At 34.4% G+C, this 21896-nt stretch overlaps 1 protein-coding gene across 5 annotated transcripts in view; it reads right to left on the bottom strand.

Annotated features, from left to right (window-relative positions):
- Positions 1–17: 17 nt before the first annotated feature.
- The window catches only part of STAG2 (stromal antigen 2), a 132013-nt gene continuing 110134 nt past the window's right edge, over positions 18–21896 (bottom strand). For 4 of the 5 annotated variants that reach the window (XM_040628264.1, XM_040628276.1, XM_040628271.1 and 1 more), the window contains exons 26-34: positions 21364–21465; positions 19266–19414; positions 17650–17778; positions 13677–13900; positions 10849–11038; positions 10648–10758; positions 7524–7650; positions 6525–6602; positions 18–1439 (exon numbers count right to left, since the gene is read on the bottom strand). In XM_040628264.1, coding sequence (XP_040484198.1) covers positions 1416–1439; positions 6525–6602; positions 7524–7650; positions 10648–10758; positions 10849–11038; positions 13677–13900; positions 17650–17778; positions 19266–19414; positions 21364–21465 — 1134 coding nt within the window. In that variant the 3' untranslated portion in view covers positions 18–1415. The remainder of the gene's footprint in view (positions 1440–6524; positions 6603–7523; positions 7651–10647; positions 10759–10848; positions 11039–13676; positions 13901–17649; positions 17779–19265; positions 19415–21363; positions 21466–21896) is intronic. The other variant, XM_040628287.1, reaches the window with a different exon arrangement.

Raw genomic sequence — 21896 nt, forward strand, 5'->3', positions numbered from 1 at the left:
ATTGCAAGCATATTAAGGCATGGAATGATTAAAATAATATACCTCAAGAACTGAGAGACGACTGACAAAAGATAGATATACATGTAATATAAGTTAATATTTTGTTTTAAACGATGTCTAGCTGCCTAAGCCTCGCAAAATGAGTTGATGTCAAAATGGCAAGTAGCCACTTTCTGTTTTAAACTAATTTATTTGTGAAAGGACATAAAATGAAGTTTAAAGCTTAGCTTTCAAAGAATATTATGGGTTATGAATTCTATTATCCCATCTAATTTACATACAGAGGAAATGTACTGTAACCTGTTAGAAGTATCTTTAACCTGAAGACTGCTTGCAAAGACAGATAGATAAAACAATATAAAATACAAATTTAAAAATCATTTTAAAGCATGAACACTCATGCTTTTCTATTTTTAAACATTGTTAAACTTTCAATATATTTCTGAAACCTCATAATTTTAAGTTGGAATTTAAAAGTAAGAAAAAACTAAACAAACTGCGCAATTATAAAATCAGCACCAATTTATATATATATATAATTTTATTTAAAATTTAGATCCCTATTCCCACACTCTAATAAGCTGTATAATTTTTGTTTAGAATTTTTCTGCAAACATACTACAATAAGCTTCTTTTATTTGGAGACAAAATACAGTGGCACTACTGGAAGGAATATCACAACATTACATTTTTATCTTAAAGGACAAGCAAACTTTCAGGGTTGATAATGGGATAAGCATGTTTGAGACTGGTTACCTTCTGGCAGTTCACTGCATCTGGATTATTTCTGAAAAGTATAGAGAAGCTCTTGGATTTTAAAAATATCTTAAAATACATTTTAGATGAAAAAATTGTAAAAGTTCTGCTTATAAGTTTACTTTTCTCCACAATTACAATATTTAAAAGAAAGCTTTGTTGATTGATGTTTTAAGCATTTAAATTTAGAATGCTAAAAACAATTCTATCCTATAATTTCAGGGCAGGGGAATAAATTCATCCTTAACTTTGTTTCTTGGATGTAAACAGAAATCCAGCAGAGGTCATCATTACTTAGTACACCCAGTAAATAAATGTGAGAGGATTCATGTCTGTACCAAATGCCTCTTTAGATTGTTATATTTTCTTTAAAAAAAGCATGAAATAATTGATTCAAAAGCCAACTAACAGCGCATAAATAAAATATTTACTTTCTAAGAAAAACTGTAGCTTATCATCAAATTGTTTACTTGTCCTTTACTTTTTTCAGGCAAACAAAACTGCCCCTCAATGCACTTGATCTTGGTAAGCGTAAGCATGTCATATTCTCCTTAGAGAAAAATCTGTACAGAATTTCACTGTATCTACCACACTTTATTTTAAAACTTCCTCTTCCACTTAGAAAATGACTTCACCACAGATTTAACTGAGTACTGGTATTAAAACATTGACACCCCAAGAACCTAATGAGAGAGAAGAAAAAAAATCTTGTTAAAATTGTCATTCATTTCTTTGTAAAATGTATCTGCAAATGTTATATTAATATTTGTTAACATGAAGTTTAATAATATGCTAATAAAACCACTGAAAAATCCCCCTCCCTTCAGATATATAATTCTAAAATTAAAATTACCATGAATATGTAATGAAGTAACAACATCAGGCCTAATCAAGATGCTACTTACCCCACAAATGTAACTAAGAGCAGGGACCATGTCTCATTTACATGTTTATTCACACCCCTGATGCCTAGATAATGCCCTCAACACAGCTACTTGACATTTGTTGAATGAACAAATGTATGTACTTCTTAACATATACTTCTGGCACAGGCTCAATGGAAAGAGATTAAGAATGCCTTGCAAACTTGGTCATTTCCCTGTGGAGTGGGTATAGCTTAAACAAACTGAGGGCCTCAGAGGGGAGGTGGGTGGGGGAATGGGATAGACTGGTGATGGGTAGTAAGGAGGGCACGTATTGCATGGTGTACTGGGTGTTATACGCAACTAATGAATCATCGAACTTTACATCAGAAACCAGGGATGTACTGTATGGTGACTAACATAATATAATAAAAAAACATTTAAAAAAATAAATAAAAGGGCATTTAAACATGTAGACCAAAAATATCTAAGAACAATACAAGCATGTAGAAAATTCAGAAAATCTAGCCTTAGTGAATAAAGAGAACTATAAATTTTAAGAAATTCATTACGTAAGGTGAAATCTGGGCAAAGTAACTTACATTGATAATTTTTTTATACCATTCCAGTTGGTAAAAGAAGGGTAAAATCTAATAATTACCTGTCGCTGACTTAAAAAAGTAAAAGCAGATGATGAATGGATCAACTCCCCTTTGTTCATCAGACAAAAACAAGACATAACTTTTAGCTGTATATACTAAAAGTTAGGCTATTCAATTAAAATTCCAGCACTTACTATGATAATTAAGTAATATTTTAAAATACTATGATGAGCTAGTAGAACTGATTTTAAAGCCAGAGGTAATGAGCTAAGATTGGGATTGTGAAGGGCTCTTATTTGTAAATGAGGTCTCATTTTAACAAGTCACAAAACTCAGGAATTGTTCTGATCCGAAGGAAGTGAGTATATTCAGACCAGGAAACCGCTACTGACGCCTTGTTCTCCCCCACCCTCTAATAAAGTTCAGGGTTCTCCCTTAATGGTTAGAGTCAGAGACTGGATGCTTAGGAAATATTTCCCCCAAACAAGCCAGATCATGTTTAAAGGTCCCTTCTAGCCATGATATGCTGTGACTCTGAGTAAGGAAAGGTCTGATGATGAATAAAAGGATAAACTCTTAGCTGGTAACTCTTAGTGTAGAGTGTGGCATGAAGATAAACTTTTCAGAGTGCCTAACTAGAAATCACGTGAACAGTTTTTTTTCTGTTTTTGTACAGACTAGGTTGTAAGTAGATTCTTCTACTAGAACATAAAATTAGTTCCATTAGACTAAACCCTTCTTTTACCAAGTTTATACTACAGATAATTCTAATATGAGAATCAACATAGAAGAATGGCATCAATGACACTTTTTGTGCTAATAAACTACACACCTGTTTCTGGTGTTAACATTAATAAATGCTTAAGCATATATTTAAAGTATAAATAGCAAGCTTTAGTGTGTTGTGGCAATACTGGCCCACTAGAAGCAGAAAGTGATGATTGGCACGGTTAAATAAACCAATATTGTTTCCAGATATAAAACTCACTAAGGGGCGCCTGGGTGGCACAGTCCTTAAGCGTCTGCCTTTGGCTCAGGGCGTGATCCCGGCGTTATGGGATCGAGCCCCATGTCAGGCTCCTCTGCTGGGAGCCTGCTTCTTCCTCTCTCACTCCCCCTCTGCCTGTGTTCCCCCCTCTCTGTCAAATAAATAAATAAAATATTTTTAAAAAATAAATAAAAAAAATAAAACTCACTACAATCATGTGTGTATGTAACCCAGAACTGAGCTTCTCAGAGTTTTTATACTACCACTTCTGAATCATGTGGATATCGTGCTACAAAAGATATATTTAGATTTAGTAATGACTTAAAGCATCTATACTGGGATGTTTTGCGTTATTTCACTTAGAACTAGACCTAGAACTGGGTATAAAAGAATTTAAGTCCCAATTTTGCTATTGTCTTGATGACTCACTTATCACAGGCTTGAGTAAAAACAGATGTAGGCTATTGTATAAAAGCAAACACAGATTTTTACATTTAAAAACTTCCGTTACTCTATTTCTTAAGTTATTGTTGAGACAACAGGAGGTAAAGTTTGATGTATATTTTAAAATAAACTAGTACTAACTTAAATATATGTTAACCTAAACACAGATATAAATAAATGTAAATAAACACACATATATATGGTCAAAGAGTTCTCAAGATACTGGAACCTTTAAAGATTATTGGGCACTCAGTTATGTGACTGCTGCCATCATGTGGTAATACTATAAAACTACAGGAATAGATGCATGTGTTCATTTTCCTAATTTTAGTAGAAGCAGCTAAACTACTATCATCTTAGTTATAACATTTTCAATACACAGGAGAATGCCCAAAAAACTCTATAAATAACAAGTAATTATTAGGTCCCTATCTTTGGCCTCACTTACATTGTCGTTTTCTCTAAATGCTGTCAAAAATATACACGCAATTTACATTGCTGTTTCATTATTTTAGTAATCTGAAGAACACCTTTTTGCAAATCTACTAAGTGACTAAGGAAACAAATGCCTAAAGTTTTCCTGACTTTAGGTGAACCCATAAAAAAATAGAGATCTCTAACTGCCCTTATCAATTCTGACTACAGTTAATCATTTCAACTTCTAAATTACTTTTCTTGGTGTTTCGTGTAAATGAGGTCTGATTTTAGCTCTGGAAGTACAACAGCAGGGACAGCATGAGATTTTTAAATAAAAAGGAATTCAGATCAAATTACTACTCTGACACTAGAGTTGTAAAACTGAACAACTCAATCAACCACTTTTTCAGCCCCAAGTGTGCTTAAGTGTAAAAGTGAGATCCTACCATCTTTCTCACAAGGTTGCTAAGAGAGAGGATCCTACTAAATCATGCCCCGCACAGCATCAGGTACATTAATCTCTCAAATACTAGCTTCCACTCCTTTCATTTCAAAGAGATAGTCAAGGTGAACTAGAATACAAACTCCTAGAGGGCAGGGAGAGCATCAAACTCATTTTCGCACCAAATTCCAGCTCAATACGTTGTTGAATTAATGCATTTCATTATACCTGCTTAAAGAGATTCTTTTACTCCCCATCACAGTCATGACCTTCACAGTTTTCTTTAACTGGAAGATACATACTCCCAGATTATCAGGGAGCCATATACTTCAATATGCATGTAAACTATAGACTTATGAGTAGGCCTAGCTCACTTATGCTACTGAGCAGATCTGAAGCGTCCACAGCACTTGCTAGATGCAGAATCTCAGACCACACTCCAGCCCTACTGACACAGAATCTACATTTTAATAAGATCTCCAGATGATTCATGGGCACATCAGAGACTGAGAAACACTGATTTAAAGGATCTCAGGGTAGCTTATCCAAAGATTCCTACACCTGCTATTCTACGAAATGGTGTCTTCTGACTCAAATAACTGGCCTTATTAATAGAATATGTTGGTGTGAGTTAGTCTGTCAAAATTTTTCCAAGAACTATCTGAAAGCAGATTATGAGGTGAGGAAGGGCAAGGAGAGAATAGTAGAAATTGGGGCACGGGAGGCAGGCCTCAGCTGATGGTCAGTCGAGGTAGCAGGTGTTAGGGAGGAAGGAGCACAAACGGGTAGACACTAAAAGGTGAGACGGAAGGGAACTTAACTGGTTTATTTATTTGACAAATAAAACTAAGCACCTATTATGCTAGGCAGAACTCAAAATGAATAAAATCATCACTGCCTGGCATTCAGCCTATTGAGGGAAATGTAATATCCTATTTCACTACACAGATCTGATAATTATCAAAATAAAAATGTACATAACGTATTATGAGAGCCAAGACTAAAGCATCTATCTGGAGGGTCAGCAAAAACTTCACAGGGAGTGTCAGAACTATCAAAGGATGGATTCACTAGGAGGAAAAGGAAAGAGACAATTCTGGCAGAGAGAAAAGCTTATACAAAGTGATAGTGTCATGAAAGAGTTTAGTGTGTCTGAGAAGAACTATAAGACTCGGTATGGCTGGAGAGCAGGATACATGGAAGGAAAAAGCCAAGGTTAAGTCACAAAAGAGCAAGAACACAAAAGTCTTTGTTCACCACACTGAGAATCCAAAGTTTTTTTCTTAATGGTAATGAGGGAGAGAACCAGATTTGCATTTTAGAAAGATGACTCCAAAAGAGCTTTAAAGGAGTGCTGCGGCAGCGAAATCAGTCTAATAAATAAAACTAAACGCCTATTATGCTAGGCAGAACTCAAAATGAATAAAATCATCACTGCCTGGCTACTGCAATGGGCCAAGTAAAAACTGAAGACTATCTGTACCAAGCTATTGTCAGGGACAGTATGGTAGTGGGGACAAACAGGAGATGTACTTAAGAAACAGAACTGACAATACCTAATAATAACCAGTAATCTCAACTACCTTCTCTTTATTATCAAACCTTCATTCAAGTTCTATTTTTTACCATGTCTTCATATTATGATTATGATTTCTCATTCATCCTATCCATCCATAAATGCCAAGGAAATCTTTCTGAAACACAATTCTGATCATGCCACTCCCTCATTCAAAATCTTTCAATGGGTAACTCAAGCCTACAAGAAAAGTCCAAATTCCTTAACATTAACACTCAAGTCCCAGTTGGCCAGGGATTCAAAGGCACTTTTAATCTGTCACCACCACTGAATCACCCCTCCCCTCCTCCTGAACTCCTCCCTGCCTGCCTCTTTTTCTCCTGCCCAATTGTTTTTATCCATTCTCAAAGTGCTGTCCCAGCTCTTCAATCTCAAATTTAGGGATTGCCTGTACTTTTGATTTTGCAATCATGGGGTACATTTAAATTGAACGTACTGATTCATCCATAATTGAAGCTGGATCAAAGAAATCAGGTTTCAGTTCTGTTCTTTCTCGTCTGTTCTTTGATGGTGGCTAAGGGGGGAAAAAAAGGAAGGGAGTTGACAATCGCTTTATCTATAAACCAGACAGCAGCTGAAAATATTAAAATTACTGTTAAGTGTTCACATGGCATATGTAATTGCAAGTGTACCTTACAAATACTGTATATTCAAACTACAGAAAGCATAAAAATACAAAAGCAAATCATTCACAGAACATTATTCTGAAAGATGAAAACTAGAAAACTCATTTTTGTTTTACTTTAAAAATGCCATTCTCAAATCATTTTTCCTTTAAAGGTGCCAAATTACACTATTCTGAAGAGAAGCCATATTTAATTATTTCTTCCTTTTAAGGAGAATACAGCACGGTACACTAAGAAGTAGAATCAGAAGACCTAGCTTATAGTAAGTCTCAGCTTTTCCTCAGTTTTGTCTCCTTGGACGGGCTAATTGTCTTAAGTTTCAATATCCTCAATTCTCCCAACCTACCTCACAAAGTTGAATGATATATGTGGCAAGATGAAATATGTAGCAGCATTTTATGTATGATAAAGCCCTATTCGAATGTGATATTTAATATGCAAATCTGTCTCAATAATAGGGTAGTATCAAGTTACTAATGCATTGTTTAGATAATGGCAAATAAATGGCAAATAAATGGAAAATAAGGTGCATATGATAGCTGGTATAATAGAAAGCAAAATGTATTCTTTAAATTGATATGTTCCTAAATTAATCTGAAAATTTACCATCTTAAACTAAGCTAACATCCTCTTCAACCTCACCCTTTTCATATACCCTTTCAATCCCTTTTCATATACCAAAATACCTGGCGACTATTTTATTTAATCTTTTTACAAAACTTACTTTTCATGCCAGGTATTTCCTCGAATTCTAACTTAATTTCCAAAGGATTTTAAATGAAAATCTGACAAATCATTAAGTTTCTTACCAAGTCTATATCCATGGTGTCGAAATCCATTCCTTCGTTAAGATCTTCAATCCTCCCTTCTGAGGACATCATAACATCTTCAACAATCGGCTCTTCATCATCTTCCATTAGGCTTGTACCACGCCGACTAGAGAAATATAAAATAAAGTCAAGATCTGAACCAATGCTGTGACTATTAATATATTGGCAGCAACTATGTAGCTCTCTATATTGAAGTGTAATGGAAAATGATGAAATTAAAGGTCAGGGAAAATGATTAGGCATTGATCATGTCATCAATGATGTCAAAACCCCAATGTTCACTTGTCTAAAAATGCTAAGGAGTTGTTTATTCTACATTACTTCAATACATTTAGCTTGATAGTTCTGATATCCCATATAAAAGTTCAATGAGAATTTCCCACATGGGAACAGACAAGATACCTCAAATCCTTTTTGAAAGTAGGCAGGGTACAAATTAATAAACAAATATAAAACAGAGACCAAAGAAATGACATTTTCAGAATACATATATTTTCACTAATATATATTCGTTTTACCCATCATTCACTCAGTACCTAATTTGTACCAGGCACTCACTCACTCATTCATTTACACAGTGCCTACTATGTGCCAAGCTTCTTTTATGTCCTATGGATGCAAGCAAAAAAAAAAAAAAAAAAAAGATAAATAAGACATGGTTCCTGCCCTCAAGGAGCTCACAGTCTACTATGGAAAAACAGAGATAATTAATTGTAATAAAATGTGAAAAATATCACAAGAAATATATATCAAGTTCTATAAAAATTACTGAAAGAAGAGATTAATTATGCTTCAGAAAGAAATGAGCAACATTTATGCTAAAACTTGGATTCTGTGTCCTATGAAACTCAAAACTAAGACATACGTAGAAAAGTAAAATAAAAACTTAAAACCGAAAATTCTATTTGTTATCACATAATTATAAGCCATAAACTCAAATTTCAAATTCACAAATTAGCCCAGATCAGCATGAAGGAATCAACATAATAGTGAAATCAAAGGTAACTAGTTGCCCAGTTTGGCCAATATTGCCTTCTTTTCTCACTCATTTAACGATTCCCACCACTACCAAAATAAATTATTTTACTTACAATTTACACATCACTATGTTGAGTTTTAAAAAAATAATATAAAGACAGCAAAACATGATGTTTAATCCAGGCTACCTGGACAAATATGTTGACATTTTCTAAGAGTTCTGGACAGTATATTTGGTAGAGGCAACTATGAAGGAAGTGTATGTGCTTTGTGGACCATGTTACAGAAAACCTGAAATCCATCCTGCATCTCATTCGGAGTAGAAGATATGTGTAATATAAACTATAAAAATACAAAGAGATAACTTGGAAATATTTTCAGTTATACAGCAGATACCATTACAGAAAAATCATTATAAAACAAAAATATTTTAAAGTGTCAGGCAACAGACCACTTAGGGCACAAACAACCAAACGAATCTTATGGTAATGATCATTTAAATGGGATAATCTTTTATAGTCACCTGGGGAAGTTTATCTCTAATGGGAATTAAAAAATCTACAAACAAAAGAATAATGATAAATGGTACTGAGTAGTGAGATGTTATGGAAGATCTTAGGGACTCGCGGAAAATTTTCAGGGGTGAGGTAAGGACCAAATGACTGTATGGTAGAATTGTTGAACTGGTGACTGGTTGGTTGGATGCTAAGAAATTAGCTTGTTGAATTCAGCATGAAATAAGGATATATCACAGGGAATGTAGTCACAGAAACAGAGAACAAGAGGCAGAATCAAGTCATAGTATAGATGATGACCATATCAGACAAGTTAGGATCAGAATCTATACATGTAATAGAGTATACTTTATCTGTAGAGATTCATAAGACCAGTATAGAAATAACTAGAGCAAATTTTAATAGGTTACCACGCATGTGGTAAATGATCATTTCTTAAGAAAAACAGGTGAAATTCTCATCATTTAAAAACCAACAAAATGAAACATAAATTTTAAAAAGGTAACAATTACTATCTCCCAACATTAAAACATATGCCACATTATGTTACAAATACAAAGCTTTCAAACCCAAAACTTAAATAATCAGAATCATATGTTCCCTTTTTTATACCAATCATCTAAAGACTGCTTTTCTGCCATCTCTTCTACAGCCAAAGCTAATAAAGATTCATAAAAGTCTCATACAGATTCCAGTAAAAAACAAAGTATTTAAAACTTAAACTACAATTTTTTGCATTGGACATTTATTCATTCAATGAACATTTAACTTAGCACTTTTTATGTGCCAAGCACCAACAGGCAATGAAAGTGGTCCCTGCCCTTGAGGAGCTCACAGTCTAGAGAAAGGGACAAATTCATAAACAAATAATTACAATACAATGTGGTAAGTGCTGTAAGAAATACAAATATACATAGTGTTAACGGGAGCATACATCACCACAGCTTCACTTAAGATGACACCTGAGCTTATTCTTTTACAATGATTTCACCAGCTGCCAAGGAATGGGGGATAGGATACTAAAATATAGGCAGGGGCCATATTTTGAAAGATCTTGCATGCCATGAACTAAGGAGTTTGGACTTTATCCTATAGGCAATGGGGAGCCATGGGAAGGTTTAAGTCAAAGAGTTACATGACCAGATTTTTATTCTACAATAGTCATTTTTGATGGCAGTGTGAATGATGGAGTGGTGGTGGGGAGTGAGGGGAGGAGTTTGGTGAGAGGATAAATGGGAGATTTGAGGGAAGAAAACAAGTTAGAAAGCTAATACAATGGTTCAGATGAGGGATGAGGGCCTGAACTAAGCTGGGGAATCAATTAAGATGTAACAAAACTGGACTTTTAGCTATAATTCTGTGTACCAAAATAAAGAAGGATTCAAATTTAAACTTTTCCAACAGATCAACCTAAGATTGGTCCTTTAGCTAACTAGTGAATATTTGACTTTGAAAGTTTTCTTCTGTTGGAAAGACCAAATTTTAGTTCCTTGGTTATTTCAGCTTACTCTAGAGAGTCTGCTGAAATTTTTAGGCAAGGCACACATTAAAATATGTTAAAATGAATTAGTGAACTTCCTAGACTCAGACAATAAGGCACTCTCACTTACATGGCATGCTGAAGATTAGTTCGCAGTTTAACATAGCTCATTGCTGCTCTCTCCTGCTGTTGCCTTGCTTCCTCGTGTTGTCTTTGAGCTAACATCCATGTTACCTGCGTGCTTCAAGGAGAATTTTATTCTTCTTTTAACTTAACTTTTTTCTATGTAATTAATAAAGTTATAGTACAGAAAATTATCAAATGTACTTACTTATAATCAAGAGGAGTTTGATGATGTTCAGTCTGCATTGGATAGACATTCATGAAGCTATCCTCAGGTCGTAATCTTTTGGGCTCTCTCATAATCGTTGAGGTGAGTTGTGGTGTCTGCATCATAACTGGGGTGTGCAGTGTTTGCTCTCTGCTTAACCACATACTGTCGCTACTACTGCTTTCTTCAGCTAAAAGAGAAAATTAGTAGCAATAAAGTTCAGTCACTAATTTTGACTAACCAAATGTCTACTAAAACCTGTTCAGGTCAACAAACATCTGGTTGCTTTTCACATGCTAGTGCTTGAAACGAGGATACCAAGGTATGTAAGGTGCAATCCCTGACCTTGGGACAAAGAAAACACAGGCAATGACAACACAGTGTGCTAGTGCTACAAGAGAGGGCTGCACAGGTGGAATGGGAGCAATGAAAAGGATCAGAGCCAATTACCCAAAAGTGACTTCTAATTAGAGTAGATACTGTGTAAACCGTGACATTTTCCAGGCAGGGGGAAGAACATAAGCAAAAACACTGAGGCACGAAACCAAAATGACTGAACCATATTAATCTGCTGATATTCAGCAAGTTTTTGACCTGCAAAAATGGCAATTTCATATGGTTCAAACTAAGAGTTTGATACTCCTAGGGTAAGTGGCACAAGGTAAGGCTGAATAAAGAGGCAGGAATCAATTTACGGAAAGTCTTATAAGCTGTGCTAAGGTGGCAGGAACTACTGCCGAAGGTTTTATGGAAGGGAAGCAATGTGGAAGTTACATGTTTTAGTCAAAATATGTGGTGGCAGTGTGGAAGGTGGACTTAAGAACATGAAGACTAGTGAGCAAACAGGCCAGTTAGGAGGCTAACTGTAAAGCCCAGGTGAGTTAGAGGTGGGAAAAGGAATGGATACAATGGAAGAATGATTCCTAGTTTATAGGATGCTCACCAACTCCAAGGGGAGCACAAATCCATATAAGCACTGGACCAAAAACACCAGATTCACACCTGCAAAAGCTATTTATTTTCAAATCTGTAGATGCCGCCATGATTAATAAAAGACAAATTCACATGCAAGTGTTACTGAATTCACAGTAATTTTTTTAAAACCACTGATTTGGGAGGTGAAATTGATAGCACTTGATGACTGATGGAATACGAGTTTGCAGGAGAACTATTTTATTAGAAGATTACACATGTGCATACAGATGTGTTTTTAAGAAAAGAGTGGAAAGGAAAATGTACTAGCAGCTAATGCCCTAGTAACAGATAGATTAGACATAAATTTCACAATCTGCAATATAATTACATCAGCCCTTAAGTTCTACTATGTTTAGGCTCCAATTCAGCCTTCAAAATTGCTGTGATCTGGCCAATCTATCAGCAGTCATTCTTCTTCTAACTTACTAACACCCCAATTTCTATGGCTTTTTCCAAAAACCTAAACAGAGCATGGACTCTTTCTGTAAAAGTTGAACTATCTGGTTTGATAATCTATCTTCAAGATGTTATATAAATAACAATTCATTTGTTCTCCATCTAGTCTAAGGAAAAGGAGAAATTTGATGGCCCAGCATAAATCTGTAACAATTAACTATTTGTTCAGATGAGAAAAACCTACAGTGATGTGCAGGACATCATTTTTAATCAGATAACTTTTCGACATAAATCTAAGGTTGTACCAGTTCTAAGTTTATGTGTTTATATTACTGGACAAAAGATACAACCATTAATCCGTGGGACAATCAAGTACTGAACACTAGATACCTGATGATGGCTGAAGAATTATTTGACAATTAGAAAATATGGCTCCCAAATCTCTGACACTCCTCACATTAAGAGGTGGAGGATTATGTCCCATCCCCCTGAAGCTGGGCCCTGATTGCTTGGTCAAGAGAATATGGTAGAAATTATGCTATGCCAGTTTCTGGCCTTAAAAACCTGGCAGCTTCTACTTCCTGTCTCTTCAGACACTTGCTCTTGGAGCCCAGTCACATTCTGTAAGAAAGCCAAAAGCCAGATGGAAAGGTCAAATGTAGGTGTTCTGGCAGACAATCCACCTAAAGCCCAAGGTGATAGCTAGCACCAGATAAGTAAAGGTGCCTCCAAAGGATTCGTCACCAGCCTTTGAGTCTTCCTAGCTGAGGTATAAGACATCATGTCCCTGGTATGTCCTAAGTTTTGGGGTAGTCTGTTATTCAGCAATAACTGGAACAAATTTTGGCAACTATGCTAATTTGTTTAAAGGTTCCAAAGGAGAGTGAAAAAATCCTCAGGCCCATTATGAACCAACCCTACAGTGCTAGGAGTTCAAGAGATTCAAACGTCATAATGCATTCCTACTTCTAGGATTACAGACAGAAATCTTTATCAAGTTCTTCATGATAAATCACCTCTTCACAGAAATTCAAAAGTCAGAATCTCCCTGAATCTGTTGCTCCACACTTAAACTAGATAATCTGATCTCTTAAGTAACAATTAGCTCTATAACGCTAAGTCCATATCCCCAAGCATGTACCGTATACCATAGTGATTAAAAAAAGCAGAGGTTCCAGAGTGAGACTGCCTGGCCACTGAATAGCTATGTGACCTTATATAAATTACTTAACCTCTCTGTGTTGGTTTTCTCATTTGAAAAATGAGGATGTTCCTGAAGTTATGAGAACTGAGTTTATGTATATAAAATGCTGAAAACACTAAACTTACACATAACTAGACACACTTCGCAAGATATTAACAACACATATCTCAAATTTAAAACTAAGGTGAACCTAATGACAATTCAGTTGGTAAACATAAGGGGTAAGTATAAAGAGAATGAACTATGTTCTTACTGAGTGCAAGTTGCATGCCTTCAACTACTTTCCGTTTTCCTGTAGATGGTTTTGATTTTTTACTCCGCACAGTTGACCCCCGACTGCTGATTCCACTAATGACTGACATGGTATCATCGTCACCACCAGCTAGCAAAGAATTTCGGTAAGACATCAGAGGAAGCCACACATCTTCTCTTCGGAGTGACATCTGAAAGGTCATGAACTTTTCCAAGTAAACATACCTTAAAAAGAAGCAGAAACCATTAGCTTTGATACATAAAACTGCCATAGCTTTTATTCCCTTTTTATTTATTCCTAATAATCTTAATGCTCACATACCATAAGGAACACTCAATTTTATTAGAATTAAACAAAAAATAAATTAGAATAAAATAAAACAAACATTTCCTCAAAGCATATAGCAACAACTGAAGGATGTTAGTGTTTTCTTTCCTAGTATGTCTCTGTTCTATCCGAACTTTACAGGTCTTCTGCTAGAAGAACAAACCCAAGTCATATTTCTGGAAAGAGGACTGGATTTAAAATCATGCAGTTGGGGTTCTGGTACCAGTTCCATCAACCCCTAGCTGTATAAGCATGGGCCCATTACTTCACAATTCAATCTTAGCTTCATCAGTACACGGACAAGCAATTTTGTTTCTGTCAAGACTCTTCATTAAATGAAATAATCCAGAGCATTTCAGCTTAGCATTTGTAGAGCATCCACTATGTCACTATGTCCCCAGCACTGGGGATTGGTACAAAAATGAATAAGATATGGCTCCTATCTGCAAAAAAGTTTCAGCCTGATGGAAGTCATACATTTACCCTTGGATGCAAGCATCACAAGGATTCTATGGCTTAAATGTAATACAGCAATCAAAGTTCAACTAACATTTGTGTGACTACTTATGTGTTAGGCGTTTTTCTCTTGGGATCTTTAACTTTATTCTTACAATCCTGTGAGGGAGATACTCTCCTCGTTTGACAGATGAGGAAGCAAAAGGTAAGAATGAGAAAGCAATATAACCATGATTCAAATCCCAGGCTTTTGACACTAAGAGTTTAGTGTTTTACTGTCTAAATTATCCTTCAAATACATGAACACAATTTTTGTCAACTAACCATAAAAAGTGCAACCCAAATCATCTGCTGTCATAATAATGACTAAGTCTAATCGATTTAAAATCACCAGTTTTGAACACCATTAAAGAGAAAGGATGAGAGGAATCAGTTACAAAGATACTGCTTGGTGTTAGCATTTCTTAATTATATTTCAGCTATACAGGATCAAGTCCCACATAAGGCTTCCCCACTCAGCGGGGAGCCTGCTTCTTCCTCTGACCCTCCCCCCTCTCATGCTCTCTCTCTCTCGCTCTGGCTCACTCTCTCTCTCTCAGATAAATAAAATCTTTAAAAAAAACCAAATATGTATCTACCACATACCTTAACTGAACATTCCAGATAGGGAGCCCTCCCTGACGTTATTTCCCTTTGCCTTCTTCCCTGCCACAAAGGCTACCACTAACCTGAACTTGTATCCCCACACATACTTTTATATTTTTAATATATATGTTTTTTCTCAAGTTTTGATTTAAATTCCAGTTAGTTAACATACAGTATAACAATGGTTTCAGGTTTAGAATTTAGGGATTCAACGATTCCATACAACACCCAGGGCTCATCACAAGTGCCCTTCTTAGGACCCATCACCTATTTAACCCATCCCCTCACCCACCTCCCCTCAAGTAACAATTAGTTTGTTCTCCACAGTTAAGAGTCTGTTTCTTGGTTTGCCTCTCTTTTTTCCCCATGTTTGTTTGTTTTGTTTCTTAAATTCCATGAGTGAAATCATAATATACTTTTAATATATATTTGTCTGTAAACATTATAGAACAGTTTTATACTTTGCTTTTTGTACTCAACATTATGTTTTAAAAATCTAACCATTTTTGGAGGAGAGTCATCAGCTAATGTTATGGTGTTAATCATTTTCCAATATATATGTACATCAAATCAACATGCTGTACACCTTAAAATAAAGTTAGGAAAAAATTTTAAAGATGAATGAGATCTGAGGATATAACATGATTATAATTGATGATGCTGTATTATTGTAACACTGTATAACTGAAATTTGCTAAAAGAGAACTTAAGTGTTCTCAAAAAAACACAGTAAATATGTGAGGTTTTGGATGTGTTAATTAACTTGATCAGGGGGATCCTCTCACAATATATACATATATGAAATCATCATGTGTACACTTCAAATATGTTACAATTTTATTTGTCAATTATACCACAATAAAGCTGGACAAAGTTTTGAAAGATTTTAAAACCAGAATAATCAATTTGGATGTGTGAATCTTATTTCAATCTCAATTCAATCAAACAAACTATAGAAATAAAAGAGATTTATTACATGAGACTACCAATAATTTGAAGAATGACTGGGTGTTTAATAAAATTAAAGAATTATATTAATTTGAAAAAATCTAACCATTTTGACTGCTTATGATATTCCATCGCATAAAAATCTATTGTTCCCATGTTCTAATTGATAGATGTTGTTTTGAGCTTTCCTCTATCCAAACAATGCAATGGTCAAATTCTTTTATGGTTCTCCATGCACACACATGTAAGAGTTTCTCTAGGGTATCTACCTATGAATAGAATTACTGGATCATGAGATAGGGAGAATCTTAAACTTTAGCAGACATTGCCAAATAGTTCCACAAAGTGGTCTTGTAACAATTTACAGTCACCAACAATGTATAAAAGTTTCTTGCTCCACACCTTTGGCAATACTTCAGACTATCAAAACTTCTTAATTTTGGCTAATTTGGTAGGCGAGAAATGGTTTTTCATTGTTTTAATTTGTATTTCTCTGATTAATAGTGTTAATGTAATTCTTAATTGGAATAAATTTATATATAATAAAATGCATAAAATGCACAGAACGTAAGAGAACGGTTGGATCATTTTGCAAATAAATGGAGTCATGTCACCCACACATCTATCAAGATAAAGAACATTCCTACAAAGCACCTTATGTTCCTGTTCCCATTCGATATCCCCAACCCTAGAAGTATCCAGTATTGTGATTTCTAACACCAGGGATTAGTTTTGTCTGCTTTAGAATTTCATGTAAAATGTATAGTCTTTAAATGCAAAATACTGGTAGATTTTCAGAAGAGGTACATATACTATAAGTTATTCATATTCTTCTGCCCTTTTATACCTCAAAGAGGGGAGTGAATTTTGAGAATTTAATTCCACTAGCTGGGCTCTCTTAGAACATAAGTCACCATTTTAGGAGACTGCACTAGAAAAGTATTTTAACTGGTCTACTGAGGATAGGACTAGTAGTTAAAGCAAAAAAGATAAAAAGGAAACCTACTTTCAAGTGTAGTCACAGCTCAGCACATAGACTAAGATGCTCCTGGATGAATTACCAATATTATTATCTGTTAAATGTTCCCTTCTTTGTTAGACTAAGTGAAGAATGCAGATGAGGATACATAAAGCATTCAAGTTACACCTCTAAAGCCACAACTACACTGTGAGGGGAACATACAGAATTAAAATGGAGTATTACGCATAAGATATAGTTATAATCCTTAACTTATAAATTTTCTGAAGTATAAATTTTTTGTGCATTAGTGTAATCCTAAATTCTAATCTGTGTATGTGCATAAAGGAGAAAAATCAAGTGTAGCAATTCATCTTTAAGAATTTCAAAATAGGGGCGCCTGGGTGGCACAGCGGTTAAGCGTCTGCCTTCGGCTCAGGGCGTGATCCCGGCGTTCTGGGATCGAGCCCCACATCAGGCTCCTCCGCTATGAGCCTGCTTCTTCCTCTCCCACTCCCCCTGCTTGTGTTCCCTCTCTCACTGGCTGTCTCTATCTTTGTCAAATAAATAAATAAAATCTTTAAAAAAAAAAAGAATTTCAAAATAAAATTAAATAGAATATTTTTGGCAAATACATACACCGTTCTTTTGTCTTGTCGGAGTAATTTAGAAGAAAATTCACTCAGAATATCAAGAAATGCCAAATTTAAAGGTGGATGGCTCTCTCCTTGTGGGTTAGGCTCTTTAAAAGCAAATTCTATGCCATCTCTGCAACAACAAAGAGACAAACATTTAAGAGACTACAATACAAATTTGATAACTTAGAAAGGAAATTTCTCTCTATAGTTTTGTTCCACTACTAAGATGTTTCCTCTGCCATGCATTTAATCTGAGGAATAAAGAGAATACGGCTATAGTGTGAGAATGAGCAAATATATATACATTTTATGTCGCTCTTACTTTAAAACAAACAAAAACACACTCAGGTACACACATACACACAGCTAGCCTTTACTTTCAATGTGGTTTGTTTTATCTACATTCCTTCCTCGGTTTTCTTCTCAATAGAAAATAGCCCAAATTCTCTCATGTAATGATCAATACATTTTCTATATTTTTCAAGACATAAAGGAGATCCATTATAACATATAGAACTTAAAAATAATCATTAAAAACTATTCATAGTGACCCATTTAAGAGTAAATTTAAAAATTAAACTTCACTCAGGGCCTATTTTAACTATACTTACTTAATAATAAATACCTCTAATCAAGACAACAACCCAACATTATATTCTTATACTATATAAAAAATGTACCTGTGTAAAAAACAATCAGATGAAATTGGGGCGGGAAGAAGAAGGCTACTACATGAAGAAAATAATATATTACCTTCTCAAAATAATCACTAATCACTACATGTGTGGTCCCTAAATATGACCTACTATTATCATCCGATGTATTATTAAGAGGCATAAAAAGGAATTTGAGACTTACAGAGCAAAATGAAAGGAGACAGTGCATTAAAGTTGCGGAAGGTATGGGACTAAATTAAAGAGCATAAAAATATCTGTAGGGAGACACTTAACACTTTTATAACTAAGTAAGGAGTAAAAGACACACAAATAAAACAGAGAACTTTCATAAAGTTTGGTTTTCCCAAAGGCTAGGCTCTTCATACAGAATTAAGAAATAAAGATTACTATCTATGTGTTGGTTATGTTAAAACTCTAAGATACACTCATATTTGAAAGTATGATTGATCACTAAATTACATGCCCAAAATAAAATCAGATTATTTCCAATTTTGATAAGGCAAAGAATATATGCAGACAGAAAGAAGGTTGTGGCTCAAAACAAGGGAAAAGGTCATTACAAAATAAAGAACAGAACCAGAAAGAGAAAAATCGCATCAAATCTCAAAAATTTTTCTACCTAGCAGTGAGATTATAATAAAAGCTGTTAAAAGAGATTTTATAATACCTGATGAGTACGTGTTGCTTTTCTTCACATAATTTACAAAGATTTTGTATTGTTTTAATTAAAGCAAAGACTTTCTATAAAAGAAGTTTTAGTCCCAACATGTGTGTTAGTGGAGACAGCATTATTACTGGTTCTCAAGAAAGGAGATATGCCACAGATTTGAAAAAAATTAATAAAGCATCAACTGAGTTTGGTTATTCTAAACAAAAGAGGTAAATAAAAAAACTTCACGATTAAGAAACAGGAGAGCTGAATAAAATATTTGGAGATTACTTGTGTAGCATAGCAATGGCCTCTCTTGTTTTCAACTGATCGAGTCCAAAAGTTAATGCAAAACGTCGAGCAAGCTCTTTTATGCCGCTAAATGTTGAGGATGATCTATCAAAATTATAGCCGTTTTCTTGTATCATTTCATTAAAAAGCTGTTTCGGAAAGAAAGAAAGCATGTTAAAGTTTTAAGATCCCATATTCTCTATTTAAAATATACTAGATGTTCATAAATGAGGCATTGCATTTTATTCTAGAACACGGATTTTTAAACACACGATACAAATGACCAAAAATATAGTACTTCATATATTCAGACCAGAGGTAGTTACAGACATTAGAAACTCTTAAGGTTAAGGCACAATTCTATTCTGCTGGTGTTGACTGGATATTAAAACAGCATACAAAAATATAAAGAAAAAGTAAACCCACCCAATTACTAGGTAACTATGCTGTTACTTGACATGATGCATCTTCACATCGAGAACTTCATCATAAGTAAGCACAACAAAATATAATTCTTCCACTATCAAATGGCCAAGGTTTTTAAAAGATAATGGCTACTGATAAGAATATTATGCAATGAGCCCTCTGACCTGCTAGAAACATACACTGAGATAACCTTTCCATAGAGGAATCTGTATTGAAAGCTGAAAATTCTGATGTCCTTGGACTAAGCAATTTTAATTATTGGCCTTTATTCAAAGGAATACTAATAATATTTGTGCATGATACATAGGTAGAAAAATGTTTTAGTGCTATTTGTAATGGCAAGGATTGTAAAAGACCTCAACATTAAACAAGAAGAGATCTTGGTTAAATTATGGTCCCTGTATAAAATGCAATACTATACAGTCATTAAAAATGCTCAGGAAAGTATTTAACGGCATGAGAGCATTATGGTTTTATTAACATGAAAAATTCAGGCTTGCAAAACAGAACCCCCAATATGGTTTAGTTTTTATAAAACTTAAGATTTCATATAGGCATAAAAAGACGAAGAAGGCTATTAAAAACAAAAAATGTATTTGTTAAGTGAAAAACAAGGGTTAAGTTGTATTTTTTCTAGTTCCTATATTTTCTAAAATTTCTAGAGCGAGCAGCTATCATTTTATAGGAAAAGTTACTTAAATGTTACCTTTCAAAACCTTTAAAATTCTATTAATTTTAATAAAGTATCCAAATATGCAAATGGAACTAAGAAATTTAACACCTAGATTTCTTAAAAGCAAGAAAACTTCTGAAATTGAAATAGGTTAGGTTATGTTCTGTATGCATTTGTCTCCCGAGACAAAAGTATACTTAGCAAATGATTTTTATCCAATTAAACCTACCTCACCACTGTCAAAATGAAAATGAGTATTGCAGCCTGACCATACGATTGATAAATGCTCATTAAAATAAATATGAAAATGAAAAAGAAGTAAAATTCACTTGAAACCTACCAAAGAAGTTAACCACAGCTAAAATTTTGGTGATTATTTTTCCAAACAGATATACAGTTAAGTACAATTTTATAGGGATGCTGCACTATAATCTTTTATTCTCAAACTATATATTGTGATCTTTACATATTAGTGAATACAGATCTACACTAATTTTAAGTGCTACACAATAGCCACTGCAGAGGTACACTATACAATATATTCATCTACTATCTTCTTGATGGACATTTGGATTATTTCTAATTTCTTGCTATTATAAACACTACTGCCATGTGTAATATGGTATAACCCTTTTTGTAAATTTGTCCTATTACCACCTTGGATAAAATTTTAAAAATAGAACTGCTGCCACAAATGGCATACACATTATAAATTTTGACATACATTATCAAACTGCCTACCAGAAAGGTTGTACCAACACGTACTGCTGAAGTACTATTCCTCCCATACCTTAGATAGCTACAATTTTTGCCAATCTTGCCAGTCTGAAAGCAAAAAAATGATCTCGCTTGCACAGTGTCTACTAGTGAGATTGAAAACCTTGTATTTCTACTTTTATGAACTGTCTATTGCATCCTTTGCCCAGTTTTCTACTTGTTACCTTGAAAACTATTAGGTATTAATTACGTTCACCTAAAGTTGTACTCTTTATATCTTACCTGTTGCAAACTGAGAATAAGGGTCTTTGCACACTGAATTTTGTCTATCTGCCTTGTTTTACTCATTGTTTCTTTGATGATATCTCCATAGTCATTATAATACTAGAAAAGAAATTTGTACAAATTAGAGCTTTATCTCTTAAAACTCCTGGATAATAAGACTAGTTTTATGTTAGTCATGTGAGTAGTATGTCACAAAATTCGTATTTGGCTGATATTATGCATTCAAAGAGAGAAAAGAATGTTACTGAAACTTTAAGATAATTTCTAAGCATATTAATCCCTAACACCAGTAAATTCCAAAATAGGCAGGTGAGATCCAATCACCTTAAGCTCCAGACCGGTTTTAAGGAGGTGTGGAGTGAAACAATTATCAGGCTATGCACACTTTCAGAAATAACACAAAGGATATAAGCAAAGTTCTTGTGCTCTTTGTGAACTATTAAGACAATGAATATAATCAGTTACTTTTATAACTTATTCATTGTTACTGGCATGTAGATCGCATGCAGTTTCCAACTTTATTAACTTGG

This window comes from Ursus maritimus, assembly GCF_017311325.1.
Source record: "Ursus maritimus isolate PB19 chromosome X unlocalized genomic scaffold, ASM1731132v1 scaffold_X1, whole genome shotgun sequence".
NCBI classification, from domain to species: domain Eukaryota; kingdom Metazoa; phylum Chordata; class Mammalia; order Carnivora; family Ursidae; genus Ursus; species Ursus maritimus.